We start from the raw sequence: 24987 nt of genomic DNA, 5'->3' as shown, positions 1-24987 counted from the left end.
TGACAAAACTGGGTTTGTTTAGTCTGGAGAAGAGAAGACAGAGGGGACATGAGCACAGTTTTCAAGTAAATAAAAGGTTGTTACAAGGAGGGAGAAAAATTGTTCTTCTTAACCTCTCAGGATAGGACAAGAAGCAATGGGCTTAAATGCCCATTGTATAAGGGACCATCGGTCACAAAGGTAGGTTCATCTGCATGGTGAGATATATGGGATGACCCAAGGGGACTCTCTGTGATTCCACGTTAATACCCTTACAGTGCCTGAAGCATCTGCACTGGATTCTTGCTTGGTGAAATCTACTTACAGACCTCACAATCAATTTGGAGTTCGTGCCCTGCTTCTTACCAGTCTGCCCGAGACTGGCACTCACGCTCTCGAGTTACTGAAGACAGCGTTACAGAGAGAGGGGGTGCGACTTCCCCAAGGTCACTAAGCAGTCACTAAGTCAGTGACAGAGCCAGGAACAGACCCCGGTAACTCCAGAGCCCCATCACCCGCAGCTTGGAAAGGTCCCCAGGCCCCATTGTATTAGGCTGCAGGAAGACGTGGCTTGTCCATGGATGCACAGGCTGTCTTGGCAGGGCAGCTCAGCTGCAGTCCCTGCACACAGCTGGGGGTGTGTGTCATGGGTCAGGAGAAGTCAGTGTCCAGTCCTGTGGGGCTGTGCTCCAGCACTCACTGCTGACCCTCCATTACCAGCTGCACTGTTCAGCCAGCTCCAAGCTTCAGTGAGGACACTGTCAACCCAGCAAGCCTTCAAACTGGGACATGGTGCACCAATGCCAATCAGAGTGCACTAGTATAAATTCTGCCTGTACTAAGGGTTTTCACCAGTGCCTAAAACACAAAAGTGTGGCAGAGACTTTTAGTACCCACAACAGCAGTATGGTGGCACTAGAACTGGGATCTATTTCTAGCTCTGTCACAGACGGCCTGGGTGACCTGGGACACGTCAATGTTTCTCCGCCCAACTTTAGTCTATTTAAGCAGCTGCCCACTCACTGGGGTCTCCTCTTTCTCTCCAGAGCTGCTCACCACTAAAATCTGTGTGGGTGTCCCCAGAGCTAAGGTAGGTGAGCTCTGGAATAGTCTTAAAGGGGCGTCTGCCAAGTCTCTTTCCCTAGAAGTTTTTAAGAACAGGTAGGAGAAACCTCTGTCAGAGAAAATCTACATATACTTGGTCCTGCCTCGGCAGAAAGAGCTGGACTTGATGACATCTTGAGCTCCTCTCCAACCCTACATTTCTATGATGCTATGCAATATATATGTCTAAAAACACAACCTACAGAATAAAACCCACTACAACATAATGTCAGGCACTTCAGACAACAAAACAAGAAAAAACTACACTGCACAGCATAAAATGACAATACAAAGGAAAAGAAAGCAACACAATGCAAACTAACACACCCTAAGACAAAAGTAAACAATGGAAAAGAGCTCAGCTCAAACCAACACAACATGGGCTCCAAACAAGCCGAGGCAAAACAAAGCACCATAAAACTATGCAACACAACATGGCGCATCATAGTTCCAAATGGCACCATGTAAAGCAGCTCAGTATAGAACAAGACACGGCACAAAAGAGAATTATTTTAATGTAGGCATGGAAGGGATCTTGAGAGGTCGTCTACTCAAGCCTCCTGGAATGAGGCAGGATGAAGTATCCCTAGACATTCCCAGACTGGTGTACCTCTAACCTGGTCTTAAAAACCTCCAATGAAGGAAATTCCACAGCCTCCCTTGGAAGCCAATGAGATGCAAACACTCAGACCAAAACGCTGTCCACACACACACGCTGGGATTGTGTTTAAGGGGAGAGGCAAGGATTCAAACAATCTGGGTTCGGTTCCCAGTTTTGCCCCAAATTCTCCATGCAAACTTGAGCAAATTACTTCAGCTCCTTGAGCTTCAGTTTCCCCATCTGTAAAATGGCGAGTATTCGCCCATCATTTGCACGATTTAGCTTTTGAGGTTTTTGTGGCAAGGACTCTCTGTCACTGTGGGCATGTCTACACTGCAGTTAGACACCAGCGGCTAGCCCGTGCCCGCTGACTTGAGCTCACACGGCTCAGGCTGCGGGGCTGTTTAATGGTGGTGTAGATGTTCCAGCTTGGGATGCAGCCCAAGGTCTGGCCCCCTCCCACCTCGCAAGGTCCTACAGCCTGGGTCCAGCCTGAGCCCAGACATCTACACTGCAATTAAACAGCCCCTTTGCCTGAGCCCTGTAAGCCTGAGTCAGTTGGCATGGGCCAGCTGTGGGTTTTTAATGGCAGGATAGAGATTGCCTTGGTGTCTGTTCATCCCCCGTCACAATGGGGACCCTGACCTTGGTCAGTGTCTGTACAGAGCCCTGCACAACAGGGGGCCTGATCTCAGTCGGGGTCTCTGCAACCCCCAGCATTACAGGATCCCGGATTTTGTTTGGGGTCCTTGCAGCATCTGGCAAAATGTGGGGGCAGGATCTCTGTCAGGGTCTGTGCAGTGTCCAGTGCAGCGGTGGGGCGTGATCTTCGTCAGGGTCAGCGCAGGGCCAGGCCCAACGGGGACACAGATCTCAGTGGAGGTCTCTGAAGATTCTACTCAATAAGTTTATGGAGGAGATGGTATGATGGGATAATGTGATTTTGGTAATTAATTGATCTTTAAATACTCAGGGTAAATAGGACTACTCCCCTGAGATGGGATATTAGATGGATGGGATCTGAGTTACCCAGGAAAGAATTTTCTGTAGTATCTGGCTGGTGAATCTTGCCCATATGCTCAGGGTTTAGCTGATCGCCATATTTGGGGTTGGGAAGGAATTTTCCTCCAGGGCAGATTGGAGAGGCCCTGGAGATTTTTTACCTTCCTCTGTAGCGTGGGGTATGGGTCACTTGAGGGAGGCTTCTCTGCTCCTTGAAGTCTTTAAACCACGATTTGAGGACTTCAATAGCTCAGACATGGGTGAGGTTTTTCGTAGGAGAGGGTGGGTGAGATTCTGTGGCCTGCGCTGTGCAGGAGGTCGGACTAGATGATCAGAATGGTCCCTTCTGACTTAGTATCTATGAATCTATAAGTGTCCAACACAATGGAGGCCGCGGTCTGGGCCGCAGTCGTGCGCTGCCTGGCACAAGGGGGGGCCGTGATCTCGGTCCAGGTCTCAGTTTTCCTGGCACAAGAGTGGAGTCTGATCTCACTTGGGCCTCCGCAGCGCCTGGCAGAACAGGGCCCAGATCTCACTTGGGGTCTCCGCAGCTCCAGGAACAACCAGGTCCCTGATTTTGTTCGCTGTGTCAGCAGCTCCGGGCACAACGGGAGCCTGATTTCGCTTCGTCTTGATGCAGGGCCTGGCACAACAGGGGCCCGGAGCTCAGGCAGGGTCACCGTAGCCCCCGGCCCAACAAGGTCCCTGCTCTCTGTCGGGGTCCGTGCAGCGCCCGGCACATGGGGGGTGGGGGGACCTGATCTCAGACAAGGCCCCAGCCACCCTCAGCACCGTAAGAGCCCCGATCTCAGTCAGACCCCTGGAGAGAAAAGGGGGAAGATTTTCAAGAATTTGCTGTCAGTCTTTCAGAGCTGAAGAGAAAACGGGGCACACGCTGAATACTTGCGAATATAAGAGAGAGGCACCAAGCCCTGGGGAGATTTTACGTCACCTTTCAACCCTGCAAACGAGAAGAGGGGAAATTTGAGGGGATTACAGAGCGATATTCAATCAACACCACGACGGGGTGGGGTCTGCTCCCCCGACCTTCACAGGGCCGGCAGGGAGCCCTGGGCGACGGGGCTTTCACAGGGGAGGGCCCGGGGGGGGGGGCTGGAGTCAGAAGGTCACTGGCTGTGGGGAGGGGCTGGCGGGGGGGGGCTGGAGTCAGAAGGTCACTGGCTGTGGGGAGGGGCTGGCGGGGGGGGCTGGAGTCAGAAGGTCACTGGCTGTGGGGAGGGGCTGGCGGGGGGGGGGCTGGAGTCAAAAGGTCACTGGCTGTGGGGAGGGGCTGGCGGGGGGGGGCTGGAGTCAGAAGGTCACTGGCTGTGGGGAGGGGCTGGCGGGGGGGGGCTGGAGTCAGAAGGTCACTGGCTGTGGGGAGGGGCTGGCGGGGGGGGTCTGGGAATGCGAGGAGCAGGCGGGGGGGGGGGCTGCTGGGTGGGGGGGGAAGTAGCTGGGGCTGAGCCGTCTCCAATGCGGTGGGGGGGGCCGCTTGCTCCTCCCTCCCCTTCCTGGGCCTTTCCAGGCCCTGTGGCCCCGCCCTTCGGGCTCGCTCCGGTGCCTGGAGGCCGCGGCGGGGCGGGCAGAGCCCGGGGGGGCCCCAGCGGGGGCCGGGCCCGGGCACGGGGGGGTTCATGAAGGTCTCCCCGGCACAGACCCTCCGCCTCAGCCCGGCCCCGGGGCGCAGCCGCGGGCGAGCTCTGCCTCTGCGCATGCCCGACTCTCGCCCCACCCCCGATCTGCGCATGCCCGACTCTCCCGCCCGCCCCATCTGCGCATGCCCGACTCTCGCCCCATCCGAGTCTACCCGACTCTCCCGATCTGCGCATGCCCGACTCTCCCCTCCTGCTGTGCGCATGCCCAGAGCCGCGAGACAAAAAAAGCCTTCTCCGGCTCCGGGAGAGACTCCAACGGCCCCTAACGAGCCAGGCAGAGCCGCAGCGCCCCGCGCGCCGAGGCAGCCGGGATCCTCCCCCCACTCCCCCGCGCCCAACGTCATTTCCGCTCCCGGGAGAGTCAGGAACTACATCTCCCAGCACGCCCCGGGAGAGCGGTTCCGCCCTCTCTTGCCCATCCCCCGATCTGCGCATGCCCAGAGCCGGAAAACCCAACGTCACTTCCGTGGCTGCCTCCCTGTGACCCGGGAGCCCGGGCTGAGCAGCGGCTGCTCCCCCCTGGGGTCTGTGCGGGGGGGGGGGCGGGGCGCGTCATTAACCCCTCCGTGCCCGGCCGGGGCGGGGGCTTTCTCCAGCCGGGACCAGCCCCGGGCTCTGCCCGCCCTAGCCCCGGTGAGTGGGAGACCCCGTGCGGGGGGGGCAGGAAAGTGAAGTGAAGGGAGGGCAGAAGCCGGGGAGGGGGAGTCCCCGGGGGGGGTGTCGGGCGGGGAGGGGAAGGTCGGTGGGGGGGTCCCCGGGGGGGGTGTCGGGCGGGGAGGGGAAGGTCGGTGGCGGGGGTCGCGGGGAGGGGAAGGTCGGGGGGGGTCCCCGGGGGGTGGTGTCGGGCGGGGAGGGGAAGGTCGGGCGGGGTCCCGGGGGGGGAAGGTCGGTGGCGGGGTCCCGGGGGGGTCGGGCGGGGAGGAGAAGGTCGGTGGCGGGGGTCCCCGGGGGGGGTGTCGGGCGGGGAGGGGAAGGTCGGTGGGGGGGTCCCAGTGGGGGGGTGTCGGGCGGGGAGGGGAAGGTCGGTGGCGGGGGTCCCCGGGGGGGGGGGTCGGGCGGGGAGGGGAAGGTCGGTGGCGGGGGTCGGGCGGGGAGGGGAAGGTCGGTGGCGGGGGTCCCCGGGGGGGGGGGGTCGGGCGGGGAGGGGAAGGTCGGTGGCGGGGGTCCCCGGGGGGGGGGTCGGGCGGGGAGGGGAAGGTCGGTGGCGGGGGTGTCGGGCGGGGAGGAGAAGGTCGGTGGCGGGGGTGTCGGGCGGGGAGGAGAAGGTCGGTGGCGGGGGTCCCCGGGGGGGGGTCGGGCGGGGAGGGGAAGGTCGGTGGCGGGGGTCCCCGGGGGGGGGGTCGGGCGGGGAGGGGAAGGTCGGTGGCGGGGGTCCCCGGGGGGGGGGGTCGGGCGGGGAGGGGAAGGTCGGTGGCGGGGGTCCCCGGGGGGGGGGTCGGGCGGGGGAGGGGAAGGTCAGTGGCGGGGGTCCCCGGGGGGGGGTCGGGCGGGGAGGGGAAGGTCGGTGGGGGGGGTTCCCGGGGGGGGTGTCGGGCGGGGAGGGGAAGGTCGGTGGGGGGGGTCCCCGGGGGGGGGGTCGGGCGGGGAGGGGAAGGTCGGTGGCGGGGGTCCCCGGGGGGGGGGGTCGGGCGGGGAGGGGAAGGTCGGTGTCGGGGGACCCCGGGGGGGGGTGTCGGGCGGGGAGGGGAAGGTTGGTGGGGAGGGTCCCCGGTGCTAGGTCAGGGGATGCCAGGCAAGCAGACTGAGGGGTCCCGCTGTAAAGCATCAGGGGGTCCCAGGCAAACGGTATGGCAGATCCTGCTGGAGGACAAGTGGAGGTACTAGGCAGGCCGTGAGGGACTGAATTCCCAGTGGGGGTTCCCCTGGGAGGGGTGGCCCCTGGCTGGTAGGGGTTCTCGGTGGGGGGAACCCTTCGGGATTCCCAGCCTGGCAGTGATGGTCTGTTGGGGGTTCCATGGCTGGTGGGGCTCTGAGGAGTATCTGGGGTCCCTGGCAAGGGACTCTGGGGGATGATCCTGGCCTTGGTCTTTCTCCCTGATCAGCTTCTGCCAGAATCCTGGGGGCGTTCCCTGGCCATGCCCAGTCACTGTGATACCTTTCTATCCACTTACCAAACACTGGGAGTGTGAAATCACAGATTTTGCTTTTCTCCTCTCTTGAAAACTGCAGGATCTTCCTGTTCCATTGGGAAAATTCATGCTCCCAGTCCTTGTCCTAGATCTGGGGGGTGAGGGAGGTGGGAAGGGGGTTAGCACTCCCACACAATGATCTCTTCCGTAGCATTCTGGACTCGCTCTTTCGGAAATCTGGTTTCATTGAGACCATTGTTACTCCAGAGTCTCTGCATGGAAAGACAAGGAGTGACTCCAAATGAACAGTGGGGCAAATGAGATTAGCCATCCTCCCTGTGAGGAGGGGCTCTCATTAGCTGCTCTCCCAGAGATCTAAAGGAGGGAAGGCCGCTCACACGCTCTGTCCCTCTCTGCTCACGATATCGGGGTTTAGCTTCGTGGGTCAGACGCAGCAGCCTCCATTGAGATCGGGGAGACCAGGCTGAGCAGCTGCTGCTCCCCCATCGGGGATTCTGTGCTAGGAAGTGACCTTAATTAAAGCTTCTTCTCTGCCAGGTCCAGGTGATGACTTTCTCCTGCTTGTACTAGCCCCCTAGGGCATCCCTGGGTGCTGCAAACACTAAATTCTCAGCCACAGACTCCAAGTAACTAAAAGAAACCAAGAGAAAATGCTGTGGTCTGGCATTAAAATGACTCCTCCCGGTCATTTCTCCTCCCATTAATAATTGGAGGAGCAAATCCAGCTATGGGGGAGCAAACAACCCAGGAATGGGACTTTCCTACCAGGTGGGCAGGGAGCGGGGATGGAAAAAGGAGATAGGAGACAGAGAGACTGAAAGGGGCTATAGGAAAGAAGAGTGTTGAGAGAGATTTCCAGCTCTCTAATCTGCCCAGACAGATGCATTACTGCACCGTGGGTAGAGTCACTTTCCTGTGGACAAGATGAGGATCAGTCAGAGGAAAACCCAGGTCCTGACCCCATATCCCTCCTCCTGGGGTGTGTCTGCCATGGGGTCAGTGTCAGAGGGAATCCTTGAAAGTGACTCCTTTGGTTCTGCATTGTGTTCAGAGATTTTGTTACAGAGAAGGGAGGTTAAAAATGTCTGTGGGCTTAGCCTGGCAGGAGGGGGCATGTCTACACTGTAACAAAGAGAGCAATCATTTTCTCATCGTGGCAGAATCTAGGGTGTCTCTCTGCAGGGAAAGAGCCTGGGGGAACCGTGATGTGGAGGTTTCAGAAGAGCCTTTAGTTAATTTCACAACTGCCCTTCTCACCCGGCCAGGCTGCAGAATGACGTCCATGTTTCGCTCCAGTTCATCCCGTCCTCCCATGGGACAGGAGAGAGAAATGGCTGCAGAGGAGCCAGTTCAGGTAGGGATTATTGGGGGGGTTGCTGGTGGGCTCCTACAGGAGGGAGAGAGGCAGCAAATACACGGAAGAGGTGAAGGTTTGCGCTGTCTGGTTTGGAGGTTGGAGCGGGCAGGAAATGTACAGGGTGGAGAAAGGGAGGAGGAGGGGTGGCAAACCTGTTGGGGGCTGTTTAATAAGTGGCCTAGATTCTAGGAACGGACTCATGAGGTTCGGATTTGTTGAACAGAAAATAACCCACCTACATGGAGCAGGGAAAACTGACTAGACTCCCAGTGCTGGAGCCTGACCCAACTAACCAGCAGCTGCTGAGAGATATGAAGGGGGCACCCACCAGTCAGGCTAGGGGAGATTCCGCTCCCTTTATATCCAGTTCCTCACAAGGAGGAGGGTGTTGGGCTTCCTACCAGGGAGCTCTTACTGGACCCTGCTCGGGGCTCCATCTCCTGTAGTCTGTAGCTAGTTGGTGTGTGATGGATCTCCTGGGAGAGCCAAGGGGCTCTCTCTTCATCCCTTCGACCTGGATGCTCTGACCGGGGTGGGAGTGGGACTGGGACTCTGTTGACTGTGATCCACCCAGAGCTTCTTTTTGATTGGCTCCTCTCCCCCACGAATAGTGGGGCTGTGAGTGGGGCAGCAGGTCCTGAATGTGGGACTCTTGCTCTTTCAGGGGCCGGTGACTTTCGAGGAGGTGGCTGTGTATTTCACCAGGGAAGAGTGGGCTCTGCTGCACCCCACTCAGAGAGCTCTCTACAGATACGTCATGCAGGAGAACTATGAGAATATGACCTTGCTGGGTAAGGATTCCTGTCCCCTCGGTTCTTGGAAGGGGAAATGAAGAGATGAGGTTCACGCCACCCCCACAATGCCCTCTCTACTCTGTCCTGTTTCAGCAGCACCCCCATAGGTCCAGCATAATGAAAAAAAGCTTCCTACTCGTGGCCTTCTCTCAAACCCTGAGCCTACTGCACGCAAACCAGAATGTGCTTGGGGTGTAACAAGCAGGCTGCTGGAGTCAGAGCTGCTGGTCCAGGGTTACTGATCACACAGACGCTCAGTGCATCCTTGAATGCTGGCTGGGAACATCCAGACAAGGGAGCTCCAGCAGCAGAACATTGAAATTCAGCTAGGATTACAGATCATACAACTCCTCACTGCTTTGCATAGCCCCTCAGCATCTGAAAATGGCCTAGGTTGGTAGTGACGTGTCTTGAGACCTGGAGAGTCTTCCTCCCCCATTCCCATGTGCAATAGCCACAATCTCTCTTCTCTGCAGAGTCCTTGGATTTTTGAGTCCCTCATTCCCAAAGTCACATGACCCCGATTCTTATTTTTCACATGCTGATTTTCCAGGCTAATTAGAGTCTGTTGCTCCTGAATTATAACTTCTAATTTCCCAGTGTTGTCCACACACAGGGATTTTCCAACTCCCTCCCATTGCACTGGACTCATTAGATTCCCTAGCATATAAATCCTGCCATACTGGGTCAGTCCAAAGGTCCAGCTAGCCCAGTATCCTGTCTTCCGACAGTGACCAAAGCCAGGTGCCCCAGAGAGATTGAACAGAACAGAGAATCATCAAGTGATTCATCTCCTGTCGCCCATTCCCAGCTTATGGCAAAGAGGGGTTAGGGACACCATTCCTGGCTAATAGCCACTGATGGACCTATCCTCCATGAGTTTATCATGTTCTTTTTTTAACCCTGTTATGGTCTTGGACATTCACAACATCCTTGGCCAGGAGTTCCAAAGGCTTGACTGTGTTGTTGTTTGAAGAATACTTCCTTTTTTGTTTGTTTTAAACCTGCTGCCTATTAATTTCATTTGGTGTATTCCTAGTCCGTTGTTTCTGAGGAGAAGTAAATAACACTTACTTCTTCACTTTCTCCAACACACATCCTGATTTTATAGACCTCTCTCATTCTCCCCCCTTCATCTCTTTTCCCAGCTGAAACTCCCAGTTCTTTTTAATCTATCCTCATACGGAAGCCGTTCCAGATCCCCTAACCATTTTTTGACCTTTTCTGAACCTCTTCCAATTCCAATATATCTTTTTTGAGATGGGGCAACCACATCTGCATGTAGTATTGAAGATGTGGGCGTACCATGGATTAATATAGAGGCAATGTTGTATTTTCTGTCTTATCTATCCCTTTCTGTTTCCTTTTTGACTGCCATGACACATTGCATGGATATTTTCAGAGAACTATCCACAATAACTCCAGATCTGTCTCTTGAGTGGAAACAACTCATTAGCCCCCATCCTTTTATATGTATAGTTGGATTATGTTTTCCAATGGGATGCAATATGTGCATCCTGACATCTACGTAGCTGCTGAGATCCTGCATTTCAGTGATATCTCTGCCCTTGCTGTTCCTTACTCACCGAACCCCCACGAGCACATGCTACTACCTGTTCCCGCTTCTCATTGTCTCTGGACTCTCTGTCAAGCAGGAAGCAGTGCCCCGTGCCAGGGAGGACTTGCTACTTGTCCTGAGTCTTCCTCGATCTTCTGGGACATGATTTACTTTCTCTGTGTTTTAGGAGACTCTTTTGAATTGAGCTGTCTGTGACATTAACCACAAGTCCATCTGGCCTGTTAACAGCTGTGTCCCTACGTTCCCCAAACTGGGTGCTTTTACACTGGTTTATTGTGACGACTAGCCATCCTGGGCCAGTTAACACACAGTCTCCAGCATGTAAACTCGCTCCTAGCTACACAGTATTCAGTGTTGTAGTGCAGCGACCCTGAATTACACTACACCACAGGAGAACCCCAGAAAATTCTCTTGGTCCCTGATTTCTCCCCCAGAAATGTGGCATTTTTGCACTGTCCTACGCACAGTACCTGAACAACACAAGCTCATATGAAGTCTGTCATTAATCAGTGGAAAATACCCCCATGTGCCAGCACTTGTTATCCCAAATGGTTTTTTCAACACACTTTAATGCAAACACACTGGTTTTGAAAAACAAAAATACAAGATTGTTAACTACCGGCAAAAAAACATATTAATTGACTACGGGTAACGAGGTATGAAAGTCAGAATTGTTTACAAAAGAAATACAAGATAAAACACAAACTAACATCTAAGTTAACAAGCTAAAACGGATACAAAGCAAATGTTTCTCTCACCATATGCTGAGACAGGCTGGCTTTCCTTTCAGCCAGGACTCCCTCTAACCAACTCCTGCTGCCAAGTTCAGTCCTTTGGGAGTTCTCATGGGGGGAGAGAGAGTCTCAAGCGTTTTCCTCACTCTTTTTATAATTCAGTCCTTTGTACTAGAAGCAACTTCAGTTCTCAGCTGAATCATGGTGACAGGTTGTCTGTTGTAGATATGAGCTTCAAGTATTCCCTGTGATGGACTGTAAATGTCTTCTTCGCACCTCCCCCCGCCAGAGAATGGCTATTTGACCAGCTGTTTGCCTTGCTGGCTCTGAGGAACTGGTCTGTGGGTGTTCCCCAGAATTGTAACTTTTTCAGTAATATCATGCAGTAAAATCTCAGAACTTTACATACACATATTTACATATTTGTTACACATATTTTAACAGGATAATATTCAATAGATTATATGATTTCAAATGATACCTCACAAGCCATACTATGCAAAAAAATTGATCATAATTTTGTAGAAGAGTGAACATAGGGTACAGACTGACACAGTGTGTGTGTCTGTTTGTGTTCCCAGCAGATATGTGGGTATTTCAATCCCTAATAAGCAGAGTGTTCAGCATCTTCAAGGACCTGGGTAGCTGGTCCTGGGAGTTCACTGGTTTACTAAGTGTGACACTGTATGGAATTGTGAGACACTTTATATTATTTTATTATTAATACCAATTTTGATAAAATAGCAATGAATCATGCTAGATATGCCATGTAAGGTGTCAGTGAAAATATTATGATTTTCCAAGTATGATGATTTTGTTTGTTTCTATAACCTTTTTTATGATGAGTTATAGATTTGTGGGGAAAATCTGTGTTTCCAGACTTGTGCAGTGTTTCTGTGTGCCACACCCAGGCATATTGGCATCAGCACTGTATCGTCTGTTTGATGGCCCATCCAGGGTCATCAGCTGTACAATGAGCCCATGAAAAGAACCAAGGGGATGCATCTATTGAGTCAGCAAGACATGCAGGAGTATGCCTGTGTACTGAGAACTCCAAGGCTTTTCCATGCCATGTGCTGTGAAGCTTGTGTTTGGGACACAGGAAGTACAAGCCACAAGGCAAAGGGAATAGAAAGGGCAGCTGCATCATCCATTTTCTCTTCAATCCCTCTTCCTGCCTCTGGAGCAACTTCTCTACAAACTGAAGCCTTAAACAAAGGACTGAATGACCCATCCAAGCTGTGCATGTGTTCCAGACGAGAATCGATATACAGGTTCCGAAATCTGTATCTGACTGCTTTCCCATTTAACGTCTGTCTGTCTTTGTTAGATGCTAAAGGATAGGCTAGCAGTGTGGTATTTTGTGTAAGATCCAAAGCTATAGTGACCTGGTAAAGTAGCTGACCCTTTCGTGTCAGAAGAACATTTTGTTTGTGAGCAGTGTTTTTAAATAACCTCTCGCTGTATGGACCTAGATGGTGGTTGGGAGTCAGAACTGGAATGTAATAAAGGGGCTGTGTGATTTCTTTTTTCAGCTTCTCGATAACCAGTGTGGATGATCAGTAGCACAGTTTGTGACTGGTCAGTGAATTTAACTTCAGTGTTAACCACCAGATTTGGGAGCATCTACTGTCCCTTTTTCAGCCTGCCCTTACCTTGTCATTTTCAGCAAGGACTGCCCCAGGCACACCAGGTCACACTAAGCACTGAAGTTAAATTAATAGAATGTTTATGACCAAGTCTTATCAAATCAACTGAACTCCTTTTTTTCTTTCATCTGAGCAGGGTTTCCAGTTCCCCAACTTGCTGTGGAACAAGGGGAAGAGTCATGGGTGCCAGACCTCAAGCGTTCAGAGGAAAGAGAGATCCTGAGAGCTCCCTGCACAGGTGAGTAAAGATTAAACCAACTCAGAATCTGTAAGTGCCTGAAGGAAACATTTGGAAGCCCTTGGCAGCTCTCTTCGTTCATTATTGTCCCTAGCAGAGGTCATATCCTCAGGGTAAATATAGCTCATGGCTTCCTGTAGATCCTAGCAGACACCAGGCAGTAGCTTCCTCCCTTCCCTCGGAATTTGGATGGGATGTGAAGGTTGAATTGATCCCTCTCCTCTCTCCTATTTGGGGGAGTTCAGTTCTTGATTTTTATTTGACCTTTCTCTCTACTAGACCAAACCAAAACAAGTGGTCATCCCCTTTCCAACTCTGTTTGTGGTTTCTGTCTCTATCACAGCAAGTGATGCAATGGCATGTGAGAAAGAGGAGCAGAATTCTCAGCAGGAAGATGCTGAGCATGTGGAGAAACACAGAGACTTATCACAAAGATGGAAAAGCAATGTGTCCAGGAGTCATGAATGGGGAAAATCCTCTGAGATTCAGAACAGACCAGAAAGAGAGCAGGGAAACCAGCCAGGGGAGAAAGCGGGTAAATTAATTTCCTGTCAGGGAACTCTGAAGGGCCTCAAGGAAACCATAACACAGCAGGAAATCCTCAGGAGAAAGAGAAGAAATGCATGCACTGAGTGTGGAAAAAACTTCACTCACAACTCAGACCTTTCTGTTCATCAGAGAATCCACACAGGAGAGAGGCCCTACGAATGCAGTGAGTGTGGAAAAAGCTTCACTAGCAGCTCAGCCCGTTCTAAACATCGGAGAATCCACACCGGGGAGAGGCCCTACGAATGCAGTGAGTGCGGGAAAAGCTTCACTCAAAGCTCAGCCCTTTCTGTTCATCAGAGAATCCACACCGGGGAGAGGCCCTACGAATGCCGTGAGTGTGGAAAATGCTTCACTAGCAGCTCAGACCTTTATAGACATCAGAGAATCCACACGGGGGAGAGGCCCTATGGATGCAGTGAGTGTGGGGAAAATTTCACTCACAGATCAGGCCTTTTTCACCATCAGCGAATCCACACCGGGGAGAGGCCCTACGAATGTCGTGAGTGTGGGAAAAATTTAAATAGCCTCTCGCACCTTATTAGTCATCAGAGAATCCACAAAGGGGAGAGGCCCTATGAATGCAGTGAGTGTGGGAAAAACTTCATTCACAGATCGGCCCTTTCCGAACATCAGCGAATCCACACCGGGGAGAGGCCCTATGAATGCCGTGAGTGTGGGAAACGCTTCAGTCGCAGCTCGCACCTTATTAGTCATCATAGAATCCACACGGGCGAGCGGCCCTATGAATGCCGTGCGTGTGGGAAAAACTTCACTCACAGATCGGCCCTTTCTGATCATCAGAGAATCCACACCGGGGAGAGGCCCTACGAATGCACTGAGTGTGGGAAAAGCTTCACTCAAAGGTCAGGCCTTTTTCACCATCAGAGAATCCACACAGGAGAGAGGCCTTATGAATGCACTGAGTGTGGGAAAAGCTTCACTCAAAGGTCAGGCCTTTCTCAACATCAGAGAACCCACACAGGGGAGAGGCCCTACGAATGCCGTGAGTGGGGGAATACCTTCTCTTGGCACTTGGCCCATGTTAGCCATCAGAGACTCTGCAAGGGAGATCAACACCATAAAAACTTCTAGGGCTATCCATACTTTTTTTCTTTAATACTTTTCCTGATTCCCACATAGTAACTTTTAAAGCTGTTTGAACTGTTTGCAGCAGCGTTATCCCTCAGCTTGTCCAGAGAAGTGGCCCATTTGTAATCCAGGCCCTACAGGAGATCTCTCCTAGCTAATCCTATGGTATGGGAAATACTCCCCTTCATGATGCAGATATTGAGGAAATAGAAGTGGGATTTTTGTTGAATTTATCCTTAGTAGGTGCTAAAAATGTGTATAAAATGAAATCAGTGTTGGAAATCTAATAGCTGCAGAAAAATAGCTATTTTTGAATAGAAACTACTGCTCTGGTAACTAACGGAGATTCTGATCCAGGCCTGTATCCAGTCCCTTGCCTGGAACTGTGCCACCAAATTAAAGAAAAGCTGGGCATGGTTTGGGAAGCCATTCCTCATGAACACTGCTGAGATTTTTTTAATGGTTTTGTAAAGGATTCTACTTCAGAGATGTGCAAATTTTACCCTAACCAAGGCCAAGGATTTGGAAAGAACCGGGGGTGAAAGAGTACACACTCAATTCTTGGTTTCCTCCCCAGTAAAGGAAGCTATGGTGACCAATGACCCAAGGAAAATTGTTTGTACTACTCCACTTACTAATTCAATGTCACTGATTACAGTTCCAAAGGATGCCAGGGTTAGATTGATAACAATCATCTTTCACCGTTTGGCTCCAAAGAGAGATTGCTTCATAGGACATTCCTTCCCCTTAGATCCCAAAGTGACTGCCTGATTGGGTAACAAGAACTTTCAGGCTGTAGGAATGATGCTAACCAATGAGGCAATGAATGTGTCAGGCTCCAGTTTCAGACTTCAGGATGCACACTATAGCTGCACAATAAAGCTGATGTTGGCGCAGCCTCACCAATGTAGCTGCACTGGTGTAACACTACTATTACAGCTGCAAAGAGTCCTGTGGCACCTTATAGACTAACAGAGGTATTGGAGCATAAGCTTTAATGGGTGAATATTCAATCATTGAACTAACCTAGTTATCCCTAGCCTGATTCTTGCTTGCATATTTATATCTGCCTCTGGAAATTCCCATTACATGCATCTGACGAAGTGAGTATTCACCCACGAAAGCTTATGCTCCAATATTTCAGTTAGTCTATAAGGTGCCACAGGACTCTTTGCCACTTTTACAGATTCAGACTAACATGGCTACTCCTCCGATATTGACATTGCTATTACAGATGCTCTAAGCCAATGGGAGAGAGCTCTCCCGTTTGACTTTATTAGTCCAGCCTCCGCAAGCAGCGGTGGCTATGTTGGAAGGAGAAGCTCTCCTGCTGATGTAGCGATATCTACATTGGGGGTTAGGGTGTGGAGTTTTCACACCCCTGAGCAATATAGTTATACGGATAAATGTCTTTAGTGTAGACCATACAGCTTTTTCTCTTCTGTTTTATGAATTTACATCACTTCTCCTCTACCTCCTTCTACTTTGAAAGATTAAAAAGTGTGAAAAGAGGTATTTTTCCTCCTGATGCAAACATTCCCACGTAGGAGACCCCTTCCACCAACACACATGGCGGAAGATCCTCAGATATATGAACTTACAGAAGTGGCTGGGACAAACCAGAACTTGAGCCAAGGTTCAGTTGTTGGCAATGGGGATAAAAGAAAACTAACATATATGACAAGAATGTTATCTTTGAATATGTTGTTGTTACCAATGAGAATGAAATTATAGGTGAAGTTATTGGTTAATCACACAATTAGTCTTACTCTTTATTTAAATTATTTTGGAAAACTGAAAGTTGACTTGTTTTTTGTTTTGTTAGTTTTTACAGGAAATTATGACAAATCTTGAAAAGTTAATTTGATTTAATTTATCCGCTATAGTGTAAGGAGTTCTGGTAGAAAACCTCACCCCAAAGGTTAGGGTTGGGAGAATGTGTGTGAGAAAGAATGTATAAGAGAATATTGGCCCAATATAGATTTTAATTTTCTGTATTTCAAAATCAGTTTTGATTAAAAGGAAAACTACTCATGGAGACAAGTTGTATAACTTTTTACCCACTTAGATTGTAAGGGTCACTGACTTCCCCACTTCTCTAATTTGCAAAGGAAAGGCATGACATCTGTCATAGGATGTGTCCAGCAGGTAGGAAAGCTGCAATCGTCAACCATCAATATAAAGGAAAAGGCTAAAGTCCATTGCCTTTCATATCAAAAAGCTTTTCAGTGTAGACCAGCCTTTAGATGGCTATGTTGACAAAACCACATCTCTCAGTGTAGGCAATATTAGGTTGTCAGAAGACTACTTCCAGTGTTTGAATTGTAGACATAACCTTAGACCGATGGATCCCCTATGGGAAGCAAGTCATGACATCAATTTCAATTTTGATCCATCTCCATGTATGTGAGAAAAGCTACTAGTCTGGAGGGCTGAGCCAGCTCTCCGCTCGCCTGGTTCCTCAACTGTAGCTATGGCTGTTAGTGCCCATTCATCCAAAGACTGAGAGAAACGGAGAGTTCCAACCATTGTCATTTTAGTATCTTATTGTTCCTTTCCCTCTCTTTTTTTGCTGGCCTTTCTGTTATATTAGGGTGTGGCTATATAGTTCAGTGCATGTCTGACAAAAGCGTATTGGTGCTAATTGGCAAAGGGGTCACCGTTATTCACAAGCAACTCCTGTCTCAGACCTGACAAACTCACCACACCTAATACATTGATTTTTATGATATTTATCCAGGAAGCATAGCAGTGAAACCTCTACTGAAAGCTTGTAAATTATCCTTACTCCTAATCACTGCAAGAGGTGTGTACGAAGTCATATTGAAGGAGTAATGTAAATACATGGAAAATTATGCCCATACGGTATTTGTCATGAAAGGGAGTCACCCCAATCACATGTCTTGGTGGGGACGGCCCATTCAAGTGGGAGGGAATTGTCACCCATCCCTAGCTAGCCAGTTATTTGATGTATTGCTCCATTGTCAACCAACCCAGAAGAACCAATGGAGAACTATCAAAGACAAACTCTAGACATCAAAACCCTGTGGAAATGAAAAGGACACTATGACTATAAGGAGATTGTCCTTTCTGTGAATAAAGACAAAAGATTGAGTCAGTTTATAACGGGGGGAGAAAAACACTCAGGGTCCATTCACCAAGGAGATCCCTAGCAACCAGTGTTGCATCATCAAAGGCATAGCCCTGGCTCCTAGTGACTAGCAATCACTGCAATAGACTGAAGTGTGAGGTGAGAATCTACTTAGATAGGAAAGGTAACTATTAGAAAGTGTAGGTTGCATTCTGTGATTTTGTTTTCGTTGGTAACAGTTGGTTTCCATCACTCAGGTTTGTTTCTGTTTAAATCTCCCTCGAATAAATTTCCACGTGTTCGATAACTGAACTTGAGTGCTGTGTGAGATACAGGAGCAGTGGTCTACAATAAAACTGGTAACCTGGGATATACCATTGCTTTGAGAACAGAGGATCTAGGATTTCTCTGGGGGTCGGGGCTGGAACCCAGAGAGGGACACAGTTAAGGAACTCAGGGTTAAGGTGCCTCTAATGTCAACTGACAGGGCTGCTATAGCTCAGACGAGGATCCTTGAGTGGCCAACAGGCTGGGTGAGTTGGGTCACTAACATCCGGCTGCCAAATGCAAAACTCCATCTTCCTAGTGGCTGGTGCCAACAAGGAGAATCACAGCCCTCAGCAACCTGAGAAGGGTCACAATGTATATCTGTGTTGATCCACAGAGGGAAGGCCTATAGCATAGTTGTCTGAATCACAATAGCCATAAAACTCTGCCCTATGAAATCATGGAACATGGATTCATTCTGTGCTTTCACAGAGCAAAGAGCACAAGCCCTGAAAGGTAGGGAGTGGGTCCAGAGTGACCTAGAGAAATGGGAGGATTGGTCCAAAAGAAATCTGATGAAGGTAAATAAGGAGAAGTGCAGAGTCCAGAGTCCTGCACTTAGGGCAGAAAAATCCTATGCACTGCTACGCGCTGAGGACCAGGGCTAAGTGGCACTTCTGCAGAAAAGGACCAGGGGATTACAATGTACGAGAAGCTGGATGAGAGTCAACAGTGTGTCCTTGTTGCCAAGAAGGCTAATGGCATATTGGGCTGCATTAATATGAGTGTTGCCAGCAGATTGAGGGAAGTGATTATTCCAGGTATGGCCAACCTGTGGCTCTGGAGACGCATGCAGCTCTTCAGAAGTTAATATGCAACTCCTTATATAGGCACTGACTCCGGGGCTGGAGCTACAGGGACCAACTTTCCAATGTGCCAGGGTGTACTCGCTGTTCAACCCCTCTGCCACAGAGCCTGCCCCCACTCCGCCCCTTCCCATCCCCTCCCCTGATCATTCCCCTCTTTGGCATTGGTGAGGCCATATCTGGAGTACTACATCCAGTTTTACCCCCCACCCCCACTACAGAAAGGATGTGGACAAATTGGGGAGAGTGCAGCGGAGGGCAACGGAAATCATTAGGGGGCTGGAACACAAGACTTATGGGGAGAAGCTGCGGGAACTTGTTCAGTCTGCAGAAGAGAAGAGTGAGGGAGGATTTGATAGCAGCCTTCAACTACCTGAAGGGAGATTGAGTTAGACTGTTCTCAGTGGTGGCAGATGACAGAACAAGGAGCAATGGTCTCAAGTTGCAGTGGGGGAGGTCTAGGATGGATATTAAGAAAAACTATTTCACTAGGAGGGTGGTGAAGCACTGGAATGGGTTCCCTAGTTAGGTGGTGAAATCTCCATCTTTAGCGGCATTTAAGGCCCAGCTTGACAAAGCCCTGGCTGGGATGATTTATTGGGGTTGGTCCTGCTTTGAGCAGGGGGTTAGACTAGATACCTCCTGAGGTCTCTTCCAACCCTAATCTTCTATGATTCTACTATTTAGGAAACATGGGCTTTTCATTCCGTGGTCTCTGGCACCATCGTGTGCCCATTTCATTTTACTCCTTTCAATTAAAAGCTTTATTTTGCAACAAAATATTCTGTATCTCGGGAGGACCCAGGAGTGGAGGCTGCTGTGACGGGTTGGATGACAGAACCCCCCTTCGGAACGGCCAACTGATGTGCCTAGACTACTTCTGCCCCGGCAACTTGGGACTTCAGTACCCTGCCCAATTTGAGCCAGAACCACTAGCCCGCTGCAAACCCAGACCCAGGTGTGAACCACATCTCCTAACAGCTGTAGGCTCAATTGAAAACGGGTTAAGAAGTGTTCCTGTCTTTGACACTCATATGCTCAACTCCCAGTAGGGTCCAAACCCTAAATAAATCCGTTTTATCCTGTATAAAGCTTTTACAGGTCAAACTTATAGATTGTTTGCACTCGATAACAGTGATAGAGAGATATGCAGAGCTGTTTGCCCCCTAGGTACTAATACGTACTCTGGGTTAATTAATAAGTAAAACGTGATTTTATTAAATACAGAAAGTAGGATTTAAGTGCTTCCAAGTAGTAACAGACAGAACCAAGTGGATTACCAAGTAAAATAAAATAAAACATGCAAATCTATCTCTAATACAGTAATAAATTAAATACAGGTAAAACCTCACCCTCAGAGATGTTTCAATCATAGGCGCCAACTTTCCCCGGTGCCTGTGGGTACTCACGCTCCCTGGCCCCGCCCCAACTCCACCCCTTCCCCAAAGTCCCTGCCCCAACTCGGCCCCCTCCCTGCCCCTATTGGACCCCTTCCCCAAATCCCCGCCACAGCCCCGCCTCCTCCCCTGAGCGCAACGCGTTCCCCCTCCTCCCTCCTCCCTCCCAGCCGCACAAAACAGCTGTTTCACCGCACAAGCGCTGGGACCTAGGGAGAGAAAGAGGGCACGCAGTGCGCTCAGGGGAGGAGGCAGAAGAGGAGGTGAGCTGGGCGGGGGTGTGGGGAGCTGCCGGTGGGAGCAGAGCACCCACTAATTTTCCCCCGTGGGTGCTCCAGCCCCGGAGCGCCCACGGAGTCGGTGCCTATAGTTTCAATAAGCTTCCTTTTACAGACGAGTCTCCTAGTGTGGGCAGATGGGACCTTTCCCCCCAGGGCTCAGAGATTCACCCCTTCTCCTTTATCATTGACGATTACCCGCAGAAGCGGAGGGGTTGGGATTCTCAATAGCGCCAAGGTGATTGGGGAGCACTAACCCAACTGGATTTGATGGGATTGGTGCTTGCCTCTGGCTGTGAGGAGGATTCAAAGTTGTGCAGGGAAATCTCCATGGATTTTCAGGCCAACAGTTTAACCACTCGTCCATGACAGCAAGAGATAAGCAAAGCCTCAGGGTAAAAGAAACACCCCAGCCCCTGTTCTAAGTGACCATGACAAGACCGGGGGTTGAACCCCTCAGAAATCCTGGGCCCAGCCTTGTCAGGGTTACAAGTACTCTGCCACACACGAGAGTAGAAAGAGAGTCCTCAAGGTCAGGCAGGCATCTAGGTAAGGGAGTGGGGACTCAGATCCTTTCACTAGCCAATTCAACCGGGGTAGTGTACGTGCCACGAACATTTGCCCCAATAGCGGGATCAGACCTCCCTTTACACTTGCACTCTGTACTCATTACTTCACTGCAGCTGCTCCCTCTCTCCCGTTGGCTTTCTCAGCACCTGGCCCCACAGTGCTTCCTGCCACTCGGAGACTGCACTTTCTGGGCCTGCTCCTGTGGATGTGAGCCTGTCTCCAGATTTCTAAGGACTCAGCAGGAGAAAGGGGCCTTTCCAAGAAACTGCCACTGCTTCTGGGAATCCGTGTGTGGTGCTGGACACCATCAGCAAACATTTGGCTTTTGGCACACAAGGCAACTTAAAAGCTGACTGCCCGGACAGGGGCTTGAATTCTTGACCCTCAGAGCTTGCTGTGCTACCGACTGAGCTAGCCAGGCTTGCTAAAAGTATTTATTCCTGCCATGACAAGAGCAAGCACGCAGGGAAAATAGAAGCAAAAAAAGTCCCAGGAACCCCTCCTCTTTTTCTCCACGGCCTCTGCCTATCAGCAGGGTTCCTCCTCCTCCCTCCTGGGCCTCAGGGCAAATAAATCTACTCACCTATACAGCCGGTCCATCCGCTGCACCTTAATCCCCCATGTTGATGCCTCCCTGCCAAAGTCCTGCACCTGGGTCCATAGAATTAAGTCTCACATCTCGCTGGGAACTCGACTTCTTGTGCGTGGAGACTCTCGGCCCCCTCAGTAGATGCCCTGAGAAACACAGTGTCAATTTTTTCTAAAGAAGTGCTTGAAAAGGTTTTTCTCCTGTGACCCCATGGCCTAAAGGATAAGGCATCTGACTTCAGATCAGCTGATTGAAGGTTGAGCCCCTTTGCATCTCTGCTTGTGTAGTTTTCCCTTTTTGCTGGAAGTCCTGCTTTCTTCAGGGCTGGAGCTTCTTCTTGGCCGCTCAGGCCAATGCTCTGGCTGCAGCTAGAGCCCTGGGAAGGAGTTGTGCCCTGGAAAGGAATTGTGGGTAGGGCATCACAAAGGCTAGGGTGTGAGCCCTATGTGCTTCCAGGCTAGCCTTTGCCACTTCTGATTTGCCAAAGAAATTGGGCGGATGCCCGGGCTAGTGTGTGGAGTGTAGTTTCCTTTTTCCAAACGTGCACCTGTCCCTGTGCTTGAGGGAGCTTGCTCAATAGCACCTTTGGAGCCTCACCAGCTGCAGAAAAGCCTCTTGGGGGAAAAAAATCTCCTGCCCCACTGCAAAAGTGAGCACCTTGCATGGGAACGGTAAGAGGTCCCACCAGGGGGGCTGGCCCTGCTTTCGTACTGCCTTCTGATTTGGGCCACAGAGCATCAGCATCTGCCCCACATGATGGTCTGCAGGTGGCCTTCACTGGGTGTTTGGCAGGACAGGGAGCAGGCTGGCCGGATGTCTTTGTGGCCATCAGCTGGCCAGGCATAGGCATGGTCCTCCCCTCCTCTTGCCCTGCCCTCGGTTGCTCTGTGGCTTTTAAGTCCTCTTTTGGAGCGGTCAGCAGCAGCTGCCTCTGCTCTAGGTGCCCAGCGGAGGAGAGGTGTGCTGGGCTCCAGCCTGGGATTCTTCCTCCCTCCTGCCATTCCCTGACTATTAACCCTGGCCCTGGCACTCCTTTCTTTAAATGTTCTGCACTTAGGACGGAAGAATCCCATGCACCGCTACAGACTAGGGACCGAGTGGCTCGGCAGCAGTTCTGCAGAAAAGGACCTAGGGGTTACGGTGGATGAGAAGTTGGATATGAGTCAACAGTGTGCCCTTGTTGTCAAGAAGGCCAATGACATTTTGGGCTGTATAAGTAGGGATCGAGGGATGTGATCGTTCCCCTCTATTCGGCATTGCGAGGCCTCCTCTGGAGTACTGTGTCCAGTTTTGGGCCCCACAATACAAGAAGGATGTGGAAAAATTGGAAAACATCCAGCAGAGAGCAACAAAAATGATTACGCGGCTGGAGCATATGACTTATGAGGAGAGGCTGAAGAAACCAAGCTTATTTAGTCTGTGGAAGAGAAGAATGAGGGGGGATTTGATAGCTGCTTTCAACTACCTGAAAGCGGGGTCCAAAGAGGGTGGAACTTGGCTGTTCTCAGTGGTGGCAGATGACAGAACAAGGAGTAATGGTCTCCAGTTGCAGTGGGGGAGGTTTAGGTTGGATATTAGGAAACACCATTTCACTAGGAGGGTGGTGAAGCGCTGGAATGGGTCCCTAGGGAGGTGCTGGAATCTCCTTCCTTAGGCGTTTTTAAGGTCAGGCTTGACAAAGCCCTGGCTGGGGTGATTTAGTTGGGGATTGGTCCTGCTTTGAGCAGGGGGTTGGACTAGATGACCTCCTGAGGTCCCTTCCAACCCTGATATTCTAGGATTCTCTGATAAGCCTGGGCCTTTTCCACTTGGAAAAAAGACAAATAAGGGGGGATATGATACAGGTCTATAAAATCATGACTGATGTGGAGAAAGTAAATAAGGAAGTGTTATTTATTCTTTCTCATAACACAAGAACTAGGGGTCACCAAATATAATGAATAGGCAGCGCATTTAAAACAAACAAAAGAAAGTATTTTTTCACACAGCACACTGTCAATCTATGGAACTCCTTGCTAGAGCATGGTGTGAAGGCCGAGTCTATAACAGGGTTCAAAAAAAGAACTTGATACATTCATGGAGGATAGTCCAATCAATGGCTATGAGCCAGGATGGGTAGGGATGGTGTCCCTAGCGTCTGTTTGCCAGGAGCTGGGAATGGGTGACGGGGGACGGATCATTTGATGATGACCTGTTCTGTTCATTCCCTCTGAAGCACCTGGCATTGGCCACATTGGGAAGACAGGATACTGGGCTAGATGGACCCAGTCTGACCCTGTATGGCCGTTCTTACGTCCTTTTGTCCTTACACTCCTTTCATGTAGATGCCCGGGATTTTGCCTCACAATGTGTCCCTGAGCTCTCAGCCAAAATGCCCCAGACGGGCAAACACGCTGGGCTCCTGAAACCTCTGCTACCCACCTAGTGCCCTATGGCTCATCCCTATCCCTTGATGCTGCTCCTTTCTAGAGAATGTGAAAGGAGCGGAGGCAGTGCAGGGGCCTTCTGGGGACACAGATCTGAGGCTTTGGGAGGGACAGATTGTCTGAGATATCAGAGCGCTGTAAACCGTGCAGCCACCCCCTAACTCCGGGGCCTGTTCCAGCCCTGAGTCTGGGCTCCTGGGATCCCTCCCACAGAGCAGGGGGCCCACAGCTTGAAAATAGACACGGGAAACTAACTCCTGTTCTCCCTGACAGGGCCTCCTCTAGACGAAATGGCACCCCAGGCAAGAAGTATCTTTGGTGCCCTGCTCCCCATATGTTAAATCTTTGAATACTGTTCTTCATTGTATTTCATAGAATCATAGAATCATAGAATATCAGGGTTGGAAGGAATTTGTAGCTTATTTCATGATTTTCATGCACAATTTGGATGCATGATTTTCTCTGTCATATAAGATGATAAATTTGCAGGCTAGGATCTGTAAACATGTATTTATTCATGCCACATATAAGCAAATAAAACAAACTCATTTCCTCTAAGCATATAGAAACATTTTAATTTTAACAGTAACTGAAATGTACTAACATCTAGAAATTGAATTGTCACCAACACGGGGTGGACCCGGATTAACTAGTGTTACAGTAAGAGACAGCGTTAGCATGTTCACCCTTGTGCTTTAGTTCAAAGGTCGCTTTTCTCGCCTTTGCCCTCATGAACTGAAACGCAGCTTTAGAGAAATCCAAAGATTGGCCAATGGCATTTGCAAGTGCTAAAATAGCGAGCGGTGTCGGTCTCTCATCGGCCATCATCGACTGAGGATATGGTTTAACGAGCCGGAGCTTCAAGGTGAGGGTGGCTCTGTCCACCGCCTTCCGTTGCGCTGCTGGGCACCAAGTCCCTGGCGGCCAATATGCGAAGCTGGGAGAAGAGAGCGTGGTGGCAAGTGGAGGCGGGAGTCTTGCCACCAGGGTCTAGCTGCCCAACTTTCTCATCGTACCGCTGGGCCCCAGTAGCCTTCAGGTAACCCAGGAACTAAGGCAGGAAGAGGGCGAGGAAGCAAG

At 50.7% G+C, this 24987-nt stretch overlaps 2 protein-coding genes across 60 annotated transcripts in view; one reads left to right on the top strand and one right to left on the bottom strand.

Moving 5' to 3' along the window:
- LOC119849403 (zinc finger protein 501-like) overlaps positions 1-16461 on the top strand; it is a 1099011-nt gene extending 1082550 nt beyond the window's left edge. For 5 of the 13 annotated variants that reach the window (XM_043503825.1, XM_043503826.1, XM_043503840.1 and 2 more), the window contains 3 exons: positions 8456-8582; positions 12684-12785; positions 13129-16461. In XM_043503825.1, the coding sequence (XP_043359760.1) occupies positions 8456-8582; positions 12684-12785; positions 13129-14426 (1527 nt within the window). In that variant the 3' untranslated portion in view covers positions 14427-16461. Of the gene's footprint in view, positions 1-4647; positions 4978-7699; positions 7789-8455; positions 8583-8676; positions 8979-11896; positions 12173-12683; positions 12786-13128 lie in introns of those variants that run through there. The other 8 variants (XM_038386478.2, XM_043503824.1, XM_043503837.1 and 5 more) reach the window with 8 other exon arrangements.
- The window catches only part of LOC119849376 (zinc finger protein 420-like), a 3142523-nt gene that overhangs the window by 970971 nt on the left and 2146565 nt on the right, over positions 1-24987 (bottom strand). The window lies entirely within an intron of this gene.

Source organism: Dermochelys coriacea, chromosome 28 (genome assembly GCF_009764565.3).
Source record: "Dermochelys coriacea isolate rDerCor1 chromosome 28, rDerCor1.pri.v4, whole genome shotgun sequence".
Lineage (NCBI taxonomy): Eukaryota > Metazoa > Chordata > Testudines > Dermochelyidae > Dermochelys > Dermochelys coriacea.
This window is presented reverse-complemented; position numbering and strand designations above follow the sequence as displayed.